Below are 16,615 nucleotides of genomic sequence, written 5' to 3'. Positions count from 1 at the left end.
GAAGGCTGACGGTGTTTTCAGTGAAGATGATGCTCTCGGTGCTGTGTGGAGGGAAACTGGTGGATAAACTTCGCTGTAAGTGAGATTTCAGCAGTGCTGCCCACTAGTGGACACATGTATGCATGACAACACTCATGTTCTGTGGCAGATTTAGGCCCAATCCCAATTCTATTTTTTATTACAGAATGTTGTGTGACGGCTGTACCGGAGTTATGATTATGGATTATAGATTTCGAAATTTAGCTTTTTTTTTTAAAGCATGATGGTAAAACATAAACACGGTTATGAATATATTAAAACGTAATAATGACGAAAAATACTCATTTGTGGATCTCCTTACTTCCGGGTTCAGCAATGCTACCGCTGTGGCAGGTGTATTCTGGGAAATTTTCTTACCCCTTGGTTTTGAGTGTGGTTCTGTAAAATCTTCGTTTGAAGGGCTATTCACCCCATCCCCTTAGCCCTACGCCTTCAAGCTTAAGAGAATTAGAACACCCCTACCCTTTGGCACGCACGCTCAAAACGAGGGCGAAGGGGTAGAATTGGGATTGGGCCTTAAAGTTCCTGTGAAGTTTTTTAGATGTCAGGATAAGTATGTTAGTCTTAAGGATATCTATAAGCTAGTGTGCTCCAAAACGATGGAAAAATTCACATATTAGAAGATATAAACATCTAAAGCTTGTGGTATTAATAGTTTATAAATGATTTTTCTGACATCATTTCATACTTCAGTTTCTCATCAAACCTTCTGACCAATCGAATGCTTTATAGTATCTGACATGCCCCGCCCCCATCATGATGCTTCTCATTTGCTTTTCAATTTATGTGCTTGAGCTCAAATGCTTACTGGCAGAGCAATGATAAAACAACATGCTATTGGCTGTTTTTTGAAAAGGGGAGGAGCTACTCTGTCATGTTTCAATTCAAAGCACTTCATAGGACTTTTTAACAAGTGTGTTTGTGTGTGTGTGTGTGTCAGATATTTTCTCTCAGATATCAGATTCTCACGGTGCGATGGAGATGTCAAAGTTTGACCACTTCCTAAGGGAGGCGCTGAAGCTTCCTGCTGCCGTGTTTGAAGGCCCGTCGTTCGGATACTTGGATCATCTGGCCAGATCCTGTTTCCCTCAACAAGTAACCATTTTCGATGCATTCCTTCTCTTTGTCATAGTATTATGCCGAGTTCACACTGCACAAATTTTTGCTCGCTGACAGGTTTTGGGAAATGGCCTGAAATCTGAGGTAAACTGGTGCTCATTTACATACGCAACAATCATTCAATCGTTCATTCAGACGTAAAAACGACACTTGCGTCCAGCTGAAACTAGCAAACAACAATTGCGTTTGTTGTCAAAACTAACAGCTGGAGGGGCGTGGTTAAGAATGTTAGCCACACCCAATACCTCAGACAGACCTAATCTGAGAATTGAACTGAAAACAAACAGGAAGTGCGTTTTTAGGTTTCAATTAAAGATTACAAGGGCAAATCTTTTTTTTTTCAGTAAGATGGAAACTATGGTCCTGAGTGATTCCTGAAAATGCAAGTCAGTGGTTTGTGTGTGTGTGTTTAACAGAAGAAAGTAATGCTGAACATGTTCTTGGATGCTCTGATGTCAGATCCTCCTCCTCAGTGTCTCATTTGGCTTCCTTTGGTGCATCGGATGGGAAACGTGGAGAACGGTAACACACACACACACACATGCATGCATGATATTTACTCTTAATTATTCATATTCCACTGGTGTGACTAAACAGCAATTTTAGTCACACCATGCTTATGAATATTCATTTTCTGTTTGAATATTCATGAATTCCAGCAGATTAAATGTCTCTCTTTGGCAGTCCATCATCCGGTGTCGTGTTCGTTCTGTCGGTCGGACGGCATGACAGGGTTTCGCTATCGCTGTCAGCAGTGTTTTAACTATCAGCTGTGTCAGAACTGTTTTTGGCGAGGTCACGCCAGCGGAAACCATAGCAACCATCATGACATGAAGGAGCATTCATCCTGGGTGAGCTAAAGCTTTATTTTGCTTATCCGCTTACTTACTTGCGCAGTTATTTAGTTAATTGTGTCACACTTTGCTAAATGGTTTAGTTATTGTTCATATACACTCACCGGCCACTTTATCAGGCTCACCAAAATTGGACTATAAAAGATTGGAAAAATGTTGCCTGGTATGAGTCTCGATTTCTGCTGCAATATTCGGATGATAGGGTCAGAATTTGGTGTCAACAACATGAAAGCATGGATCCCTCCTGCCTTGAATAAATGGTTCAGGCTGCTGGTGGTGGTGTAATAGTGTGGGAGATATTTTCTTGGCACTCTTTGGGACCATTAGTACCAATTGAGCATCGTGTCCATCCCTTTATGACCACAGTGTACCCATCTTCTGATGGCTATTTCCAACAGGATAACACGCCATATCATATAGCGTGAATCATCTCAGATGGTTTCTTGAACATGACAATGAGTCCACTGTACTCAAATGGCTTCCACAGTCACCAGTTCTCAATCCAGTAGAGCACCTTTGGGATGTGGTGGAATGGGAGATTCGCTTCATTGATGTGCAGCCGACAAATCTGCATATGGAACAAAATCTCTGAGGAATATTTCCAGTACCTTGTTGAATCTATGCCACGAAGGATTAAGGCGGTTCTGAAGGCAAAAGAGGGTCCAACCTGGTACTAGTAAGGTGTACCTAATAAAGTGGCCGGTGAGTGTAAAGCGCATGTCGTTGGACTGCGGAGGAAACACACACAGGTTATAATGTATATTAAACACTATTTATTTTTGTGATGGAAAGCTTCATTGCTAAACAAAATTATTAATTGACTAATAAAGAAAATAAAAACCCTTAAAGATATTGTCTATTTGCGACCCAGTGGCGCAGTAGGTAGTGCTTTCGCCTCACAGCAAGAAGGTCTCTGATTCGAGCCTCGGCTGGGTTAGTTGGCGTTTCTGTGTGGAGTTTGTATGTTCTCCCTGCATCCGCGTGGGTTTCCTCTGGGGTATCCTCCTGTGGGTTTCCCCCACAGTCCAAAGACATGCAGTACAAGTGAATTGCATCGCCTAAAGTGACTTTAATCTCTTTTAATTAATTAAGTGATGTGTTACGTAAAGTGTTCTTTTAAAAGTGTTCTTTTGTTTTCTATATTTATTTATTATTGTGGATGTCTGATATCTCTGTGTGTGTGTGTGTGTGTGTGTGTGTGTGTGTGTGTGTGTGTGTGTGTGTGTGTGTGTGTGTGTGTGTGTGTGTGTGTGTGTGTGTGTGTGTGTGTGTGTGTGTGTGTGTGTGTGTGTGTGTGTGTGTGTGTGTTTGTGTGTGTGTGTGTGTGTTTGTGTGTGTGTGTGTTTGTGTGTGTGTGTGTGTGTGTGTGTTTGTGTGTGTGTGTGTGTGTGTGTGTGTGTGTGTGTGTGTGTTCAGAAATCTCCAGCTAAGAAGTTGGGTCGTGCCATCAGTAAGTCTTTGGGCTGTGTGCCGAGCAGAGAACCGTCCCACCCCATCTACCCAGAATACCCTGAGAAACCCCTCAATCTGTCCAACATAGTGTAAGACACACACACACACGTTGGTATTGGTGTTTTAAATTATGTCATTATACACATTTCTGTCCCTGTAAACGACCTAAACCAGGGTGCACACACACTATCTCTATCTTTCTCTAACACACACACACACACACACATTCTCTATTTCTCTCAAGCACACACATACACACATACTCTCTCTACTTTTCTCTCAAACACTCTCTCTCCCTCACACACACACACACACACCATGGCCATTTTGGAAGCAGTGGGCATGTTTCTATTGGCTCTTGGCATCACATGATCACATTGTCTGTGTGCACTCGGTGATGTGGGTCAGACGCAATCACTCGACACACACAGTTAGAGAACCCGTTTGCTTTTATTATCAGCGGACAGACGGGAGGTCAGTTCTCATTTTGTCTTAATTCTGCTCTCTGTTTGTCTCCATCCCAATCTTTTTTTCCCAGGATCCCGCTCTCTGTCTCTGTCCGTTCTCTCTGTGTTGCTTCAGTCTCTTAGTTGTGCATGACTGACCTGTATGTGTGTGTGGTATTTTCAAGAGTGTCCATGAACATTTCTCAACATCAGCTAATGTTTTCAAATTAAATGAACATGCAGAATCAATAGTGACAGCAGGTTTAATTACTGTCTTCTTAAAGTTACTCTTTCTTCATATTTTTCTTTCATTTTGTCTCCTTTTAGTTGTTTTCTAGTACATTACAGTGTGCAGGAATTTAGAGTGCAATATTAGAGTGCAAAAGTGCAATATTTAATTCAGTTCATCTTTATTTCTATAGCCCTTTTACAATGTAGATTGTGTCAAAGCAGCTTCACATAGAAGTTCTAGTAGATTGAAACTGTCAGTCCGGTTTTTAGTGTTGAAGTTCAGTTTAGTTCAGTTCAGTGTGGTTTAATATTCACTGCTGAAAGTCCAAACGCTGAAGAGCAAATCCATCGATGCGCAGCTCCAAAAGTCCTAAACCAAGCAAGCCAGTGCAGACAGTGGCGAGGAACAAACTTCACCAGTTGACGGAAGTAAAGGAAAAAACCTCAAGAGAAACCAGGCTCAGTTGGGCACGGCCATTTCTCCTATGGCTGAACGCCTTGTGTAGAGCTGCAGTCTAGGGGCTGGAGGCTTGGAGAATGCTGGACATCCATCGTAGAGAAGCTGCCGATGGAAGAGGTCCCTGGCTGGTGTAACGACTGGCTCTTCAGGATCAATGCGGAGACTCTTCTGTCACTGGGGTCTTACAGGTCTCATGCTCTCCACTCCTCCATGACCACCACAGTAGCTGCTCAGGATACGGCCTGGTCCAGGATTATGGACACCACGGGGATAATGAAAAACAGACAAACATAAATGTAGATGCCGTTCAATTTATAATGTCTTTAGGGAAGTGTTCCCAGCTCCGGTTGCTCTACATAATGCACACTAACAATCCTTTGGAGGATTTCAAAAGCATTTGTGTTTTATGTGTATGCTAATGTAAAGAGATGTTTCTTTAAACTAGTTTTAAACTGACAGAGTGTGTCTGCTTCCCGAACTGTGCTAGGAAGGCTGTTCCAGAGTTTAGGTGCCAGATATGAGAAAGATCTATCGCCTACTGTTGATTTTGATATTCTGGGAATAATCAATTGACCAGAATTAATTTAGTGTAGAGGACATGATGGGCTATAATACACCAGGAGCTCCCTAAAATACTGGGGAGCTAAGCTGTTCAGGACTTTGTAGGTAGCCAATAAACATTTTTATTTATTGTAGTTGATCATTGAAAAGTGGCAGAAGATCGATTTTTTTTTTCCATGAATCATCTGTTGAACTGCATCCCCATTATCACAAATACTGCAGAAGACCTGTTGGAACCCACATGGACCCAAGATTCTTATAGAAATCAGTCAAGTTTGGTGAAGGAAAAACCATGGTTTGGCATTATCAAAGTGCTCCAGGATTGATCAATCCAGTTACCAGACTTGAACATTATTGAGCATGTCTGGAGTAAGATGGAGGAGGCATTGAAGATGAATCTAAAGAATGCTGATGAACTCTGGGAGTCCTGCAAGAACGCTTTCTTTGTCATTCCAGATGACTTTATTAATCAGCGATTTGAGTCATTGCAAAGCTGTATGGATGCAGTCCTCCAAGCTCATGGGAGTCATACACAATAGTCATTCTGTTTCCACTGCAACTTGACTTTATATTTTATACTGGACATTATTTATGTTAAGTGTAAGCAAAGTCAGATCTTACTGTCCCAATTAAATAATTAAAAATCAAGGTTGATCATGATCATATTTTATTTTGGTAATACAAGCGTAATCTAGAGGCCTTTGCCTTTCATATAAGCCACTTCTGATACCAAATGACCAACTTGAAGTCAAGTAATTATTTGTGTTTCCTAAAACTTGGATTGAAATAATTGCAATAAATTATATTGTTGTTGTTGTTGTTGTTTTTTTCAGGCCTCCCCGTCCAATAGGAAATATGAATGAACCAGCTCCGCCCCTTTCAACAGGCTCCTCCCCCACTAAGAGGTAAACTTCAACTTTGTCCTTTCAGATGGTGGAGCTTCTCTATTTTCTCTAATAGTTTCTCTATTTTCATGTGGACCTTCAGGTTTAAAAGTTATATTTATCCATCTTTCAACTTTCCATCTTGTTGTGCTGCCTAGAATCACTTTATAGGTCATTTATTTCTCTAATAATATTGGTCATCTTGTAGTTATAGATAGTTAATTTAGTTATTATCAACAAAAACGAATGCCTGCTATGGAATTGAGACAATATTCATTAATTATCGATTACTTATTCGTAAATGTTTTGCTGGTGATGAAACTGCTTTAATTCAATTCAATTCAATTCACCTTTATTTTTATAGCGCTTTTACAATGTAGATTGTGTCAAAGCAGCTTCACTTAGAAGATCATAGTAAATTGAAATCGTGTAGTTCAGTGTTTTTTTTCAGTGTTTAAGTTTAGTTCAGTTTACCTCAGTTCAGTGTGGTTTAATAATCACTCCTGAGAGTCCAAACACTGAAGAGCAAATCCATCGATGCACAGCTCTACAGATCCCGAACCATGCAAGCCAGTGGCAACATCGGCGAGGAAAAAACTTCAATTGGCGAAAGTGAAGATTTAAAAAACCTTGAGAGAAACCAGGCTCAGTAGGGCACGACCATTTCTCCTCTGGCCAAACGCCTTGTGCAGAGCTGCAGTCTAGGCCCTGGAGAAGCTTGACGTCAGCGAGACTCTTCTCTCCCCGGAGCGTCATAGGAATCAGTCTCATGCTCTTCACTCCTCCAAGACCACCACAGCAGCAGCTCAGGATACGGCCTGGTCCAGAATTATGGAAACCTTGGGATCATCTCGTCGCTGGTCTTGGATCTCATCAGTGGTGCTGCATTGTCTAAGGGCCTCAGGATGAGTATTCCTAGGTGGAAATGGAGAATAAAGAGAATAATTAGTGTATCTGCTGTTCATAGTGTATATAAACAAGATGCAAAAACCTGCGTGGAGCACATTCATGTAGCATACCGCTAAGTCATGGCCTGAGTGTGTGCTTTACTAAAAAGATTAGTCTTTAATCTAGTCATGAACTATGAGAGTGTGTCTGAGCCTCGAACGTTATCAGGAAGGCTATTCCAGAGTTTAGGAGCCATAAATGAGAAGGCTCAACCTCCTTTACTCGACTTTGCTATTCTAGGTACTACCAGAAGCCCTGAGTTTGACATCTTAAAGATCGGGTTAGATTGTAGCGAGACAGAAGGTTGGTTAGATAAACAGGAGCTAGATTAAGCTAGATTAAGCTTTATAGGTAAGAAGCAATATTTTTAAATCTATACGAAACGTAACAGGCAGCCAGTGTAAGAAGGATAAAATTAGGCTGATTTGATCATATTTTCTAGACCTGGTAAGAACTCTGGCAGCTGCATTATGTACTAGCTGAAGTTTATTAATAGAGGATGCTGGGCAGCCAGCAAACAGAGCATTACAGTAATACAGCCTAGAAGTCATAAAGTTGTTGTAGTTATTACTGCTAATGCTGAAGGCTGAATGATTTGGTGAAATCTAAATGCTATTTTTCTTTTATAAAACTAACTGGGCAATTGTTTTAAATGACTTTGTCATGTTTTTAATATTTATGCAGCAACAGTTCACATTTTAGTAATGAAACAAAAGATGCTATTTAATTACAGACTTATTTTTAAATAGCAAACTTATTTTAATAGACACACACACACACACACACACACACACACACACACACACACACACACACAAATCTGTCATTTAAACTTGGGTTTTGTGTGTGTTCAGACTGCCGACTCTGGCTGCAGCTCAGCGAATGAATGAAGAACATGCTCTGATCGCTGCGTATGTCAACAAACTCCAGAGCAGCCCACGGTGAGTGTGTGTGTGTGTCTTTGAGGGAGAGTGCTTGTTTGAGAGAGTTTGTGCGTGTGCGACAGACAAGGTTATTTAAGGTCTTGTATATGTAATAATATTTTCTGTCTGTGCGTGTGTTTGTAGTGCATTAGACAGTCCTGTCCGATCAGATGAAGAACACAAACTCATCGCTCGCTACGCGTCTCGTCTGGCCACAGATCCTGGACACACAGCAGTGAGTTGAACGCAGTTACTATTAACACAGACGTCATTTTTAAATGATAAGCATTTATTATTATTATAGCGAAATAAAGATGAACGATTTCACCTGTGCAGACGGGGGTTTTCTAAATGGGGTTTTCAACAAATCATAAATAAACAAACAGTGGCTGTCATGTTTCTTTATTCCCGCTGCTCTTGTGAATCCCAGAGACCAGCAGACTTCAGCTACGACACCAACAAACAGCAAAGAGAGCTCATCATGCAGTTGGAGAACAAGAACCGGTAAACACACACACTCATACACATTCATATATAGATATAAACAAACACACAAATAGATATTACGTTTCAGAGCGTAATAATTATTTGTTTATTTTATATATATAATTATTATATATGCACAGATTTGTATTTTGTTTATGCATCTGGAGCTGATGTTGTGTTGCGCACTGTGGAGCAAGCGCAGGTCTCTCTCTCTCTCTCCTTTTAGAGCTTGATTGCGGTCCAGCTGTGCTGCGAGTGGGAGCGTATATAAGCGGAGAGAGGAACAAAAGACGGATCTTTCTACTTGGTGCAGGTCGCAAATCTCCGTCGTCGTTGCCGTTGCTGTTGTTCGAGCGTCTCCTATCTCCTGCCCCAGATTGTTTGTTGAATTAGTGGTGTGATTGACTGATTTCATTAGCTGACAGTTAATTTTTTTTCTAAACTGCTTGTCATATTAGATCTGAGTCTGTGTGCTTTGTTTTCACTTATTAAAAATATATAATATTTTTGGATTTCGGCGAGGCAGTGGCGCAGTAGGTAGTGCTGTCGCCTCGCAGCAAGAAGGTCGCTGGTTAGAACCTCGGCTCAGTTGGCGTTTCTGTGTGGAGTTTGCATGTTCTACCTGCCTTTGTGTGGGTTTCCTCCGGGTGCTCTGGTTTCCCCCACAGTCCAAAGACATGCGGTACAGGAGAATTGGGTAGGCTAAATTGTCCTTTGTGTATGAGTGTGTGTGTGGATGTTTCCCAAAGATGGGTTGCGGCTGGAAGGGCATCCGCTGCGTAAAAACTTGCTGGATAAGTTGGCGGTTCATTCCGCTGTGGCGACCCCGGATTAATAAATGGACTAAGCCGACAAGAAAAATGAATTTTGGATTTAAATTAAAGCTGTAGGATGGCAATTGCCATTTAATTTAAAAACGTTTTCTCCTGGGGCCTCATGTACAAAGACTTGCATTAAATTCATACTAAAACATTGCGTACGCACAAAGCTGTTTACGTGCCTATGCAGTAAAATATTCAGATGTATGAAACACTGCGTGCGCGGAATCCCACGCATATTCTCTTTGTACATCCGTATGAACGTGAAACTGAGCGCACAAGCGCAAAACCGCTCCCTGCCTCCTCCACCGTATGAATATGCTAATGACTCTACTTTGGCAAAACCAAACGAAAAAGCCAAAAAATGGCAAAAGCAAGCAAGAAGAGAAACTTTGAACAGAATGTGAATTGGAGGTGCTCCTATTAGAGGTAGACCGGAGAAAAACTGTGTTATTGCAAGTTTGTCGTTGAAGTGAGCTAATTGAGTGATATGCCCGTTTGATCGACAGAGACAAGAAAGCTAAAGAGGGCGGTATTCACCAGCGTGAGTGGCGTAGCTCGTAATGCGCATGACAACATGTTTTGACACTGTCATTCATGAACCCTATTCGAATCCAGCATCTGATAAACTCGTTCTTCTGTTTCCCCTATTACATATCAGATTTTGCCTTTTCTTCATCACGAGGAAGACAAGTAGGAGTCATTAATAAGTGTGTGTATTATGTTAAGCCCATTTGAGCATCACATATTATTTGCACATTTATTGAATGGAAATGTTTCTGATTTGTGTATGCAAATTCGTCTTCAGGTGGCGCCTTTATAGCAATGTGCGTGCAGTCGATTGCTCCGATTACATTGGGAAAACCGGCGATCGCTGCAAGGTGCGCTTTAATGTTTGGCTGGTCAACTGTATGGTATGGAGACATTATATACCTGCTAGACATGCGCATTATCTGATCCCATTTGTAGTGTGCAATTTACACAATTGCCTCCAGGAGTCACCAATGGAAATAAAATAAACACACGCAAGAAATACACGTACGCCAGGCATCGTTAGTAAATCCAAACGTTAGCGTGAAACCTGGCGTACATAAAGTTTTTGTGCGTACGCAGCGTTGATACATGAGGTCCCTGGTCTGTGTTACGTTCCGGCCAGTCTAGGGTTGGCGGGAACAATAACAAAAGTATAAATAAATAAATAAATGAATTAAACTTTTTAATACTTCCCCTTCTCCTGTCCCAGCTCACAATGATCATAACAAGTTTATCAAGAAATAACAAGGTTTATTTTTTTAAACAATAAAGGTCTCGGAAGCATCTCTTTAGAAGGGAATCCAGGCCAAAATAATAAACAAAAAGCACGCTAACTGGCGGGGAAATAATCCTAACTTACATGTTAAAATTAAAAGTACCCCAAATAAAATTAAAACAAAACTTTCCTTTCTCCCTCGATGCCACAAACCAAGAGAAAACGTTTTTAAATTAAATGGCAATTGCCATCCTACAGCTTCAATTTAAATCCAAAAATATTATATAATTTTAATAAGTGAAAACAAAGCACACAGGCTCAGATCTAATACGGCGGGCAGTTTAGAAAAGAAATAAACTGTCAGCTAAATCAGTCAATCACACCACTAATTCAACAAACAATCTGGGGCAGGAGATAGGAGACGCTCGAACAACAGCAACGGCAACGACGACGGAGATTTGCGACCTGCACCGAGCAGAAAGATCTGTCTTTTGTTCCTCTCTCCGCTTATATACGCTCCCACTCGCAGCACAGCTGGACCGCAATCAAGTTCTAGAAGGAGAGAGAAAGAGAGACCTGCGCTTGCTCCACAGTGCGCAACACAACATCAGCTCCAGATGCATAAACACAATACAAATATGTGTATATATAATAATTATATATATAAAATAAATAAACAAATAATTATTACGCTCTGAAACATAACAAAACACACACACACACACACACACACACACACACACACACACACACACACACACACACACACACACACACACACACAAACATACATACATACATATATATTTATAATACACAAACATCTATACATATACACACACACAAACACGTATACATATACATATACACACACAAATGCATATAACTTATACATGCACACCTTCAGAAGCCATGTCTGTCTGTTGGGGTTCAGTCTAAAGTGAGTGTGTAAGTGATAAAACATTCATCTGTGTGTGTGTTTTTAGAGAGATTTTGCAGGAGATCCAGCGTTTGCGAGTGGAGCATGAACAGGCATGTCAGCCGACTCCAGAAAGAGTCCAGCAGAACCCCACACTGCTGGCAGAACTCAGACAGCTCAGGTAACACACACACACACACACACACACTAAAGCCAATTTAGTTTATTCAATTTACCTATAGTGCATGTCTTTGAACTGTGGGGGAAACCGGAGCACTTAAGAACATGCAAACTCCACAAAGAAATGCCAACTGACCCAGGCGGGGCTCGAACCAGTGACCTTCTTGTTGTGAGGCGACAGTGCTAACCACTGAGCCACCATGCCACCATATCTTCTTTATCCTATACTAATAAACCATACATCAGTGGGAAGTTTATTCATTAAGCTTTCAGGTGATGTATAAGTCTGCAAAAAAAAAAAAAAAAAAAAAAAAAAAAAAAAAAAAAAAAATATATATATATATATATATATATATATATATATATATATATATATATATATATATATATATATATATATATATATATATATATATATATAGACACCTACGACATTTATGACTTCATGCTCAAAGCTCACAAATTAGTAGTTGCTGACGTTTGCCTTTAAATGGCAGTATGGATATTTTAGAAAACAGTGGTTGTGTTTGTGTGCTTACAGGCAGAGGAAAGATGAGCTGGAGCAGAGGATGTCGTCTCTACAGGAGAGCAGAAGAGAACTCATGGTGCAGCTAGAAGGACTCATGAAACTACTGAAGGTATACACACACACACACACACACACACACATGACTCAAGACAGAATTACAGGGACATTTCAAGCATTATTTCTATTGATATACAATGATATACAACAAATGTACAATAAACTGTATCTATCATTAATGTAAAATCATTCAAAATACTTAATTAATGGAGAACATTTGATTATGTTACTGTTGTTTAACTTATTGTTAAACTTTTTAAACCATAGTAGAGTTTGCAATAATATGCTGCGTACCAATTTGCATACTTATACTACACTTAATATAAATAATCCATGTTCTAATGAATGTTTTTACATTACTGTGAGGGTTGAGGTTTGGGGTAGACCATATTAAAATACAAATAATGAATACTTTTGTGAATAATATGAATAATTCTCTTTCATAACATCCGGCAGCAGCTGTATCCCAATCTAGCAACAACCGTTTTGCCCCACAAGAGGGCGGCACTCTCGTTAGCATTTAGCATCAGAGCTGCCGTCTTTCCTCACACACTTGATCTAGTTTCCTTCTCTATTTCCATTTCTTCTCTTTTCAGACGTCATAATAGTTGCTCTCATCATCTTTTCCTCTGTTTTCCCACTGTCTCTCTGTTCTTTTCCCCTGTCTCTGTTCTGGTCCTGTAGGATGAGGAGCAGAGACAAGCTGTAAGTGTGATTTACTGTGTATGTGCAAGTAACGTTAGCTAGCATGCTGGATAACGATATGTGAACTCAGATTAACTCTGAAGTTATGAAATTAAGAGAGAAAGTAATTAAGTACATAAATAAAGATATAAATTATTATAAAAATTAGTAAATAAAATTATAAAACCAAAATGATGCTACTGCTCACTCATATGTAATGTTATGAATATGAATGAGTGAGCAGTAGGGCTATATATACTGAATATATAGTGCTCAACTCAAACATTAATATTTTTATCCATTTCTCACTGAATATAGCCAATCATTTTGGTGCATTTAAACTAAAAAGTTTAATTAAACAGATATACAGTGCATCCAAAAAGTATTCATAGCGCTTCACTTTTTCCATATTTTTAATGTTAACGTTACAGCCTTATTCCAAAATGTATTAAATTAATTTATTTGCTCAAAATTCTACACACAATACCCCATAATAACAATGTGAACAAAGAGTTTTTGAAATTGTTGGATATTTATAAAAAAAAATAAAAAAAAAACCCTCAAAAATCCATAACAAAAGTGTTCACAGCCTTTGCTCAATACTGTATTGATGCACCTTTGGCAGAAATTACAGCCTCAAGTCTTTTTGCCCATTCCTTTTTGCAAACTTTTCTTTCGATCTCTCTCTTTTGTATGTTGTTGCAGTGCTGTATTTATAATATGGTATTATTGTGATCTCCCAATTGCAACAGAGAAATGCTGGGAAATCTCTGTAGACTGATGGCATTTCATGCTGTTCAGCCTCATAATCTTAAAATGTGAGCAAAATCACCTGTTTTGTCATCACTTTAGACCAGGGGTCACCAATCCTGGTCCTGGAGGGCCAGTGTCCCTGCAGGGTTTAGCTCCATCTTGCCTCAAGACACCTGCCTGGATGTATCCAGTATACCTAGTAAGACCTTAATTAGCTTGTTCAGGTGTGTTTGATTAGGGTTGGAGCTAAAATCTGCAGAACACCGGCCTTCTGGGAACAAGTTTGGTGACCACTGCTTTAGACATTACTCTAGAGAATCATTCAAATACTCGCTCTAAAGTTACATTAGTGAATTAGTAATGATTTCTGCTGTTCTTACGTCAGCTGCAGATGTGAATGAATGGCAAAAAGTAATTTCTCTTACAAAACGGTTTTTAGACTCTCCATGTTTGACTTTCCTTTTTATATACACGATTATGCTGTCGAAGTGTTGTATAAATGCAACATCACACTCGTAGCAGTGCGATGTGGCTTTATATCATCACTGGCCTATTTAGTGCATTCATGTAACAAGTATGTCTCCAACATTTATTAGATTTGCTAGGAATATTTATGAATGTCTCCAAAAATACCCACAGAGCCTTATCTTAAAAGTGTCTTAAAGTAAAGTGAAACGGCTATACGTCGTGTTTGCTGGCCTCCCGCATCACGCACCTGTTAGTCAGCCAACCAGTCAGTCAGCACGTAACCTTAAAGAGTTAAACAAACAGCGCACAGCACTACTACGGTTACAGAAAAGTTTGCACTGTTATGATTCACTTACCTTTTAATACATTTTGGTGCAACTATAACCTGCTATTAAAAAAAAAGGAACACGACAGAATGTTATGAATGAAAAGCTGTAATGTAGCCGTGGCGGGATCAATTTTGGCATGGCGCCTCGCCATGGAAGAATTAGTGAAGCGGAAACCATGCTTATATATGAAGAGTTCAGATGCAAAAACCTCTAAGTGCCGTCTAAAATTTCCATCCAAAATTAGCATTTTCATCAGACTCTTATGATTATGTTGAGTTATATCATTTTAAAGACCTTTAAAAGAGTGTATTCTTTACCATAAACTTGAAATTACAACACCTACACACTTATAAAAACACACTTATAAAAATGCTAATTTTTGAAGGAGATTTCAAATGGCTTTTTGCAGAGGTTTTTGCATCTGAACTCTTTTAGATAGACAGACAGACAGACAGACAGACAGACAGACAGACAGACAGACAGATAGATAGATAGATAGATAGATAGATAGATAGATAGATAGATAGATAGATAGATAGATAGATAGATAGATAGATAGATAGATAGATAGATAGATAGACAGACAGACGGATGGACCCTAATGGCTCTTAAAAAATGCATTTGCCTAAATAAAACAGAAATAGCTCCCTGCTGTAAAGCATTCTTTAGAAAATATACATTCAAAAGATAGATCTGTGAGGGGTCTACTCGTATATGCTGAGCACTGTATGTTAAGACATATGAGTATTTTAGTAAGACAATAAATATAGGCACAAAAGAAATGATCATCTTTGTTGTGCATGTGAGAGAAATTGGTCACTGTTCATGTATGGGACAGTTTTTTTTTTCCATCGTTTTTCCATTTATTATTTTTTTCAATTGGGCTTCTTTATATATATATTTTTCCTTCTGATGTTTAACTTCCAGTGTCTGCTGCTGTGTGTTCTCACTAATGATAACGCATCTCGTGTGTCTTGTTTACTTTCTCTCTTATTTCTCCTGATTGGCTTTAGTTTTAACAGAAAATAAAGTCTTTGTTAATATAAACAGACTTTACACACATTTACTCACAGTGAGAGTTTGAACCTGTTTAGCAGATGTTTATCTGATTTCTCTCATAGGCTCAAGCCGCTGGCTCTTCCCCAAGCCACGCCTCCCCTCGCTCCATGCCGATGCCCATTCGCTCACCTTCCTCAGGCCCCGCCCCCACATACACAGGCCACACCCCCACCCATGGGCCCCAGGACTCTTTAGCTGGAGTGGGTGGAGACGTTCAGGAAGCGTTTTCTCAGGGTAACATCTTCATTTTAAATTGATAAAGCAGTGTTTTTATATCTAATAAACCATGGAACGTGATTTATCTTTATTTTTATGTTTGTATTCCACAGGACCTCGCAGAAACCTACGAAATGATCTCCTGGTGGCGGCGGACTCAATCACGAACACCATGTCATCACTGGTTAAAGAGCTTAACTCAGGTTTGAAAGCACACAGAAAGTTGTTCCTCATCTGTCCTGTTGCATTATGGGTAGTTTTTTTTTTCAAAGCAGACGAAAAATATGAAACTTTACTTCAGAAACTAGTGCTTTGTTTAATATTCTGCATTCACTTGGATTTCTTTTTCATGTACCCCTTTGGGATTTTTCTTTTTTTCTCTTTCCTTTCTTTCTGTAGCCATGTTAAACTATTTTACATTTAATTCATAACTCCCTTTTTGCAAAAACACATTCTCTATACCAGTGGTCCCCAACCTTTTTCTAACTGTGGACCGGTCAACGCTTGACAATTTTACTGCGGGGTGGGGGTTGGACGAGCGTGTGCACGTCTAGAACGTGCTGACGTGAGACGTCTGCTTTAGCCAATCAGAACAGTCAGACGCGTTCACATCCGCGCGGTTTATGAGAATAAAAGCCTTTGAATATTTTTCCAGACACATTTAGCTGATAGAAATTAGGCAGGTAACGATTATATGTTCATCTTAATGCCAACCGTGTAAATAATCGTCGATCAGATGCTTACGATAAGCCGTTGTTTGTTTACCTTTAAGCTTTGCGTGTGCCCGTGAAACAGCCTGTCAGCGCCAGAACACACATATCATGTACATCTCGACATGGCAACAGGGTTTTCAGCGCTGTGTTGGCGATCTCTGGGTATTCTGCCATTACTTTAATCCAGAACACCGGCAGAGTTGTTGTCTCGAACACTGTTTTAAGGCCGCCGTCATTT

General features: G+C 39.7%; 1 protein-coding gene across 12 annotated transcripts in view; it reads left to right on the top strand.

Moving 5' to 3' along the window:
• The window catches only part of dtnba (dystrobrevin, beta a), a 60,570-nt gene that overhangs the window by 37,241 nt on the left and 6,714 nt on the right, over window positions 1-16,615 (top strand). For 7 of the 12 annotated variants that reach the window (NM_199709.2, NM_001324537.1, XM_073932174.1 and 4 more), the window contains 13 exon segments: window positions 1-75; window positions 980-1,134; window positions 1,575-1,680; window positions 1,843-2,009; window positions 3,429-3,553; window positions 5,996-6,067; window positions 7,849-7,935; window positions 8,062-8,152; window positions 8,348-8,421; window positions 11,457-11,570; window positions 12,111-12,207; window positions 15,511-15,682; window positions 15,778-15,867. The exon segment at window positions 1-75 is cut by the window's left edge and continues 11 nt beyond it. In NM_199709.2, the coding sequence (NP_956003.2) occupies window positions 1-75; window positions 980-1,134; window positions 1,575-1,680; window positions 1,843-2,009; window positions 3,429-3,553; window positions 5,996-6,067; window positions 7,849-7,935; window positions 8,062-8,152; window positions 8,348-8,421; window positions 11,457-11,570; window positions 12,111-12,207; window positions 15,511-15,682; window positions 15,778-15,867 (1,425 nt within the window). 12 annotated transcript variants of the gene reach the window in all.

The sequence above is a fragment of the Danio rerio genome, chromosome 20 (assembly GCF_049306965.1).
Source record: "Danio rerio strain Tuebingen ecotype United States chromosome 20, GRCz12tu, whole genome shotgun sequence".
Classification (NCBI taxonomy): Eukaryota; Metazoa; Chordata; class Actinopteri; order Cypriniformes; family Danionidae; genus Danio; species Danio rerio.
This window is presented reverse-complemented; position numbering and strand designations above follow the sequence as displayed.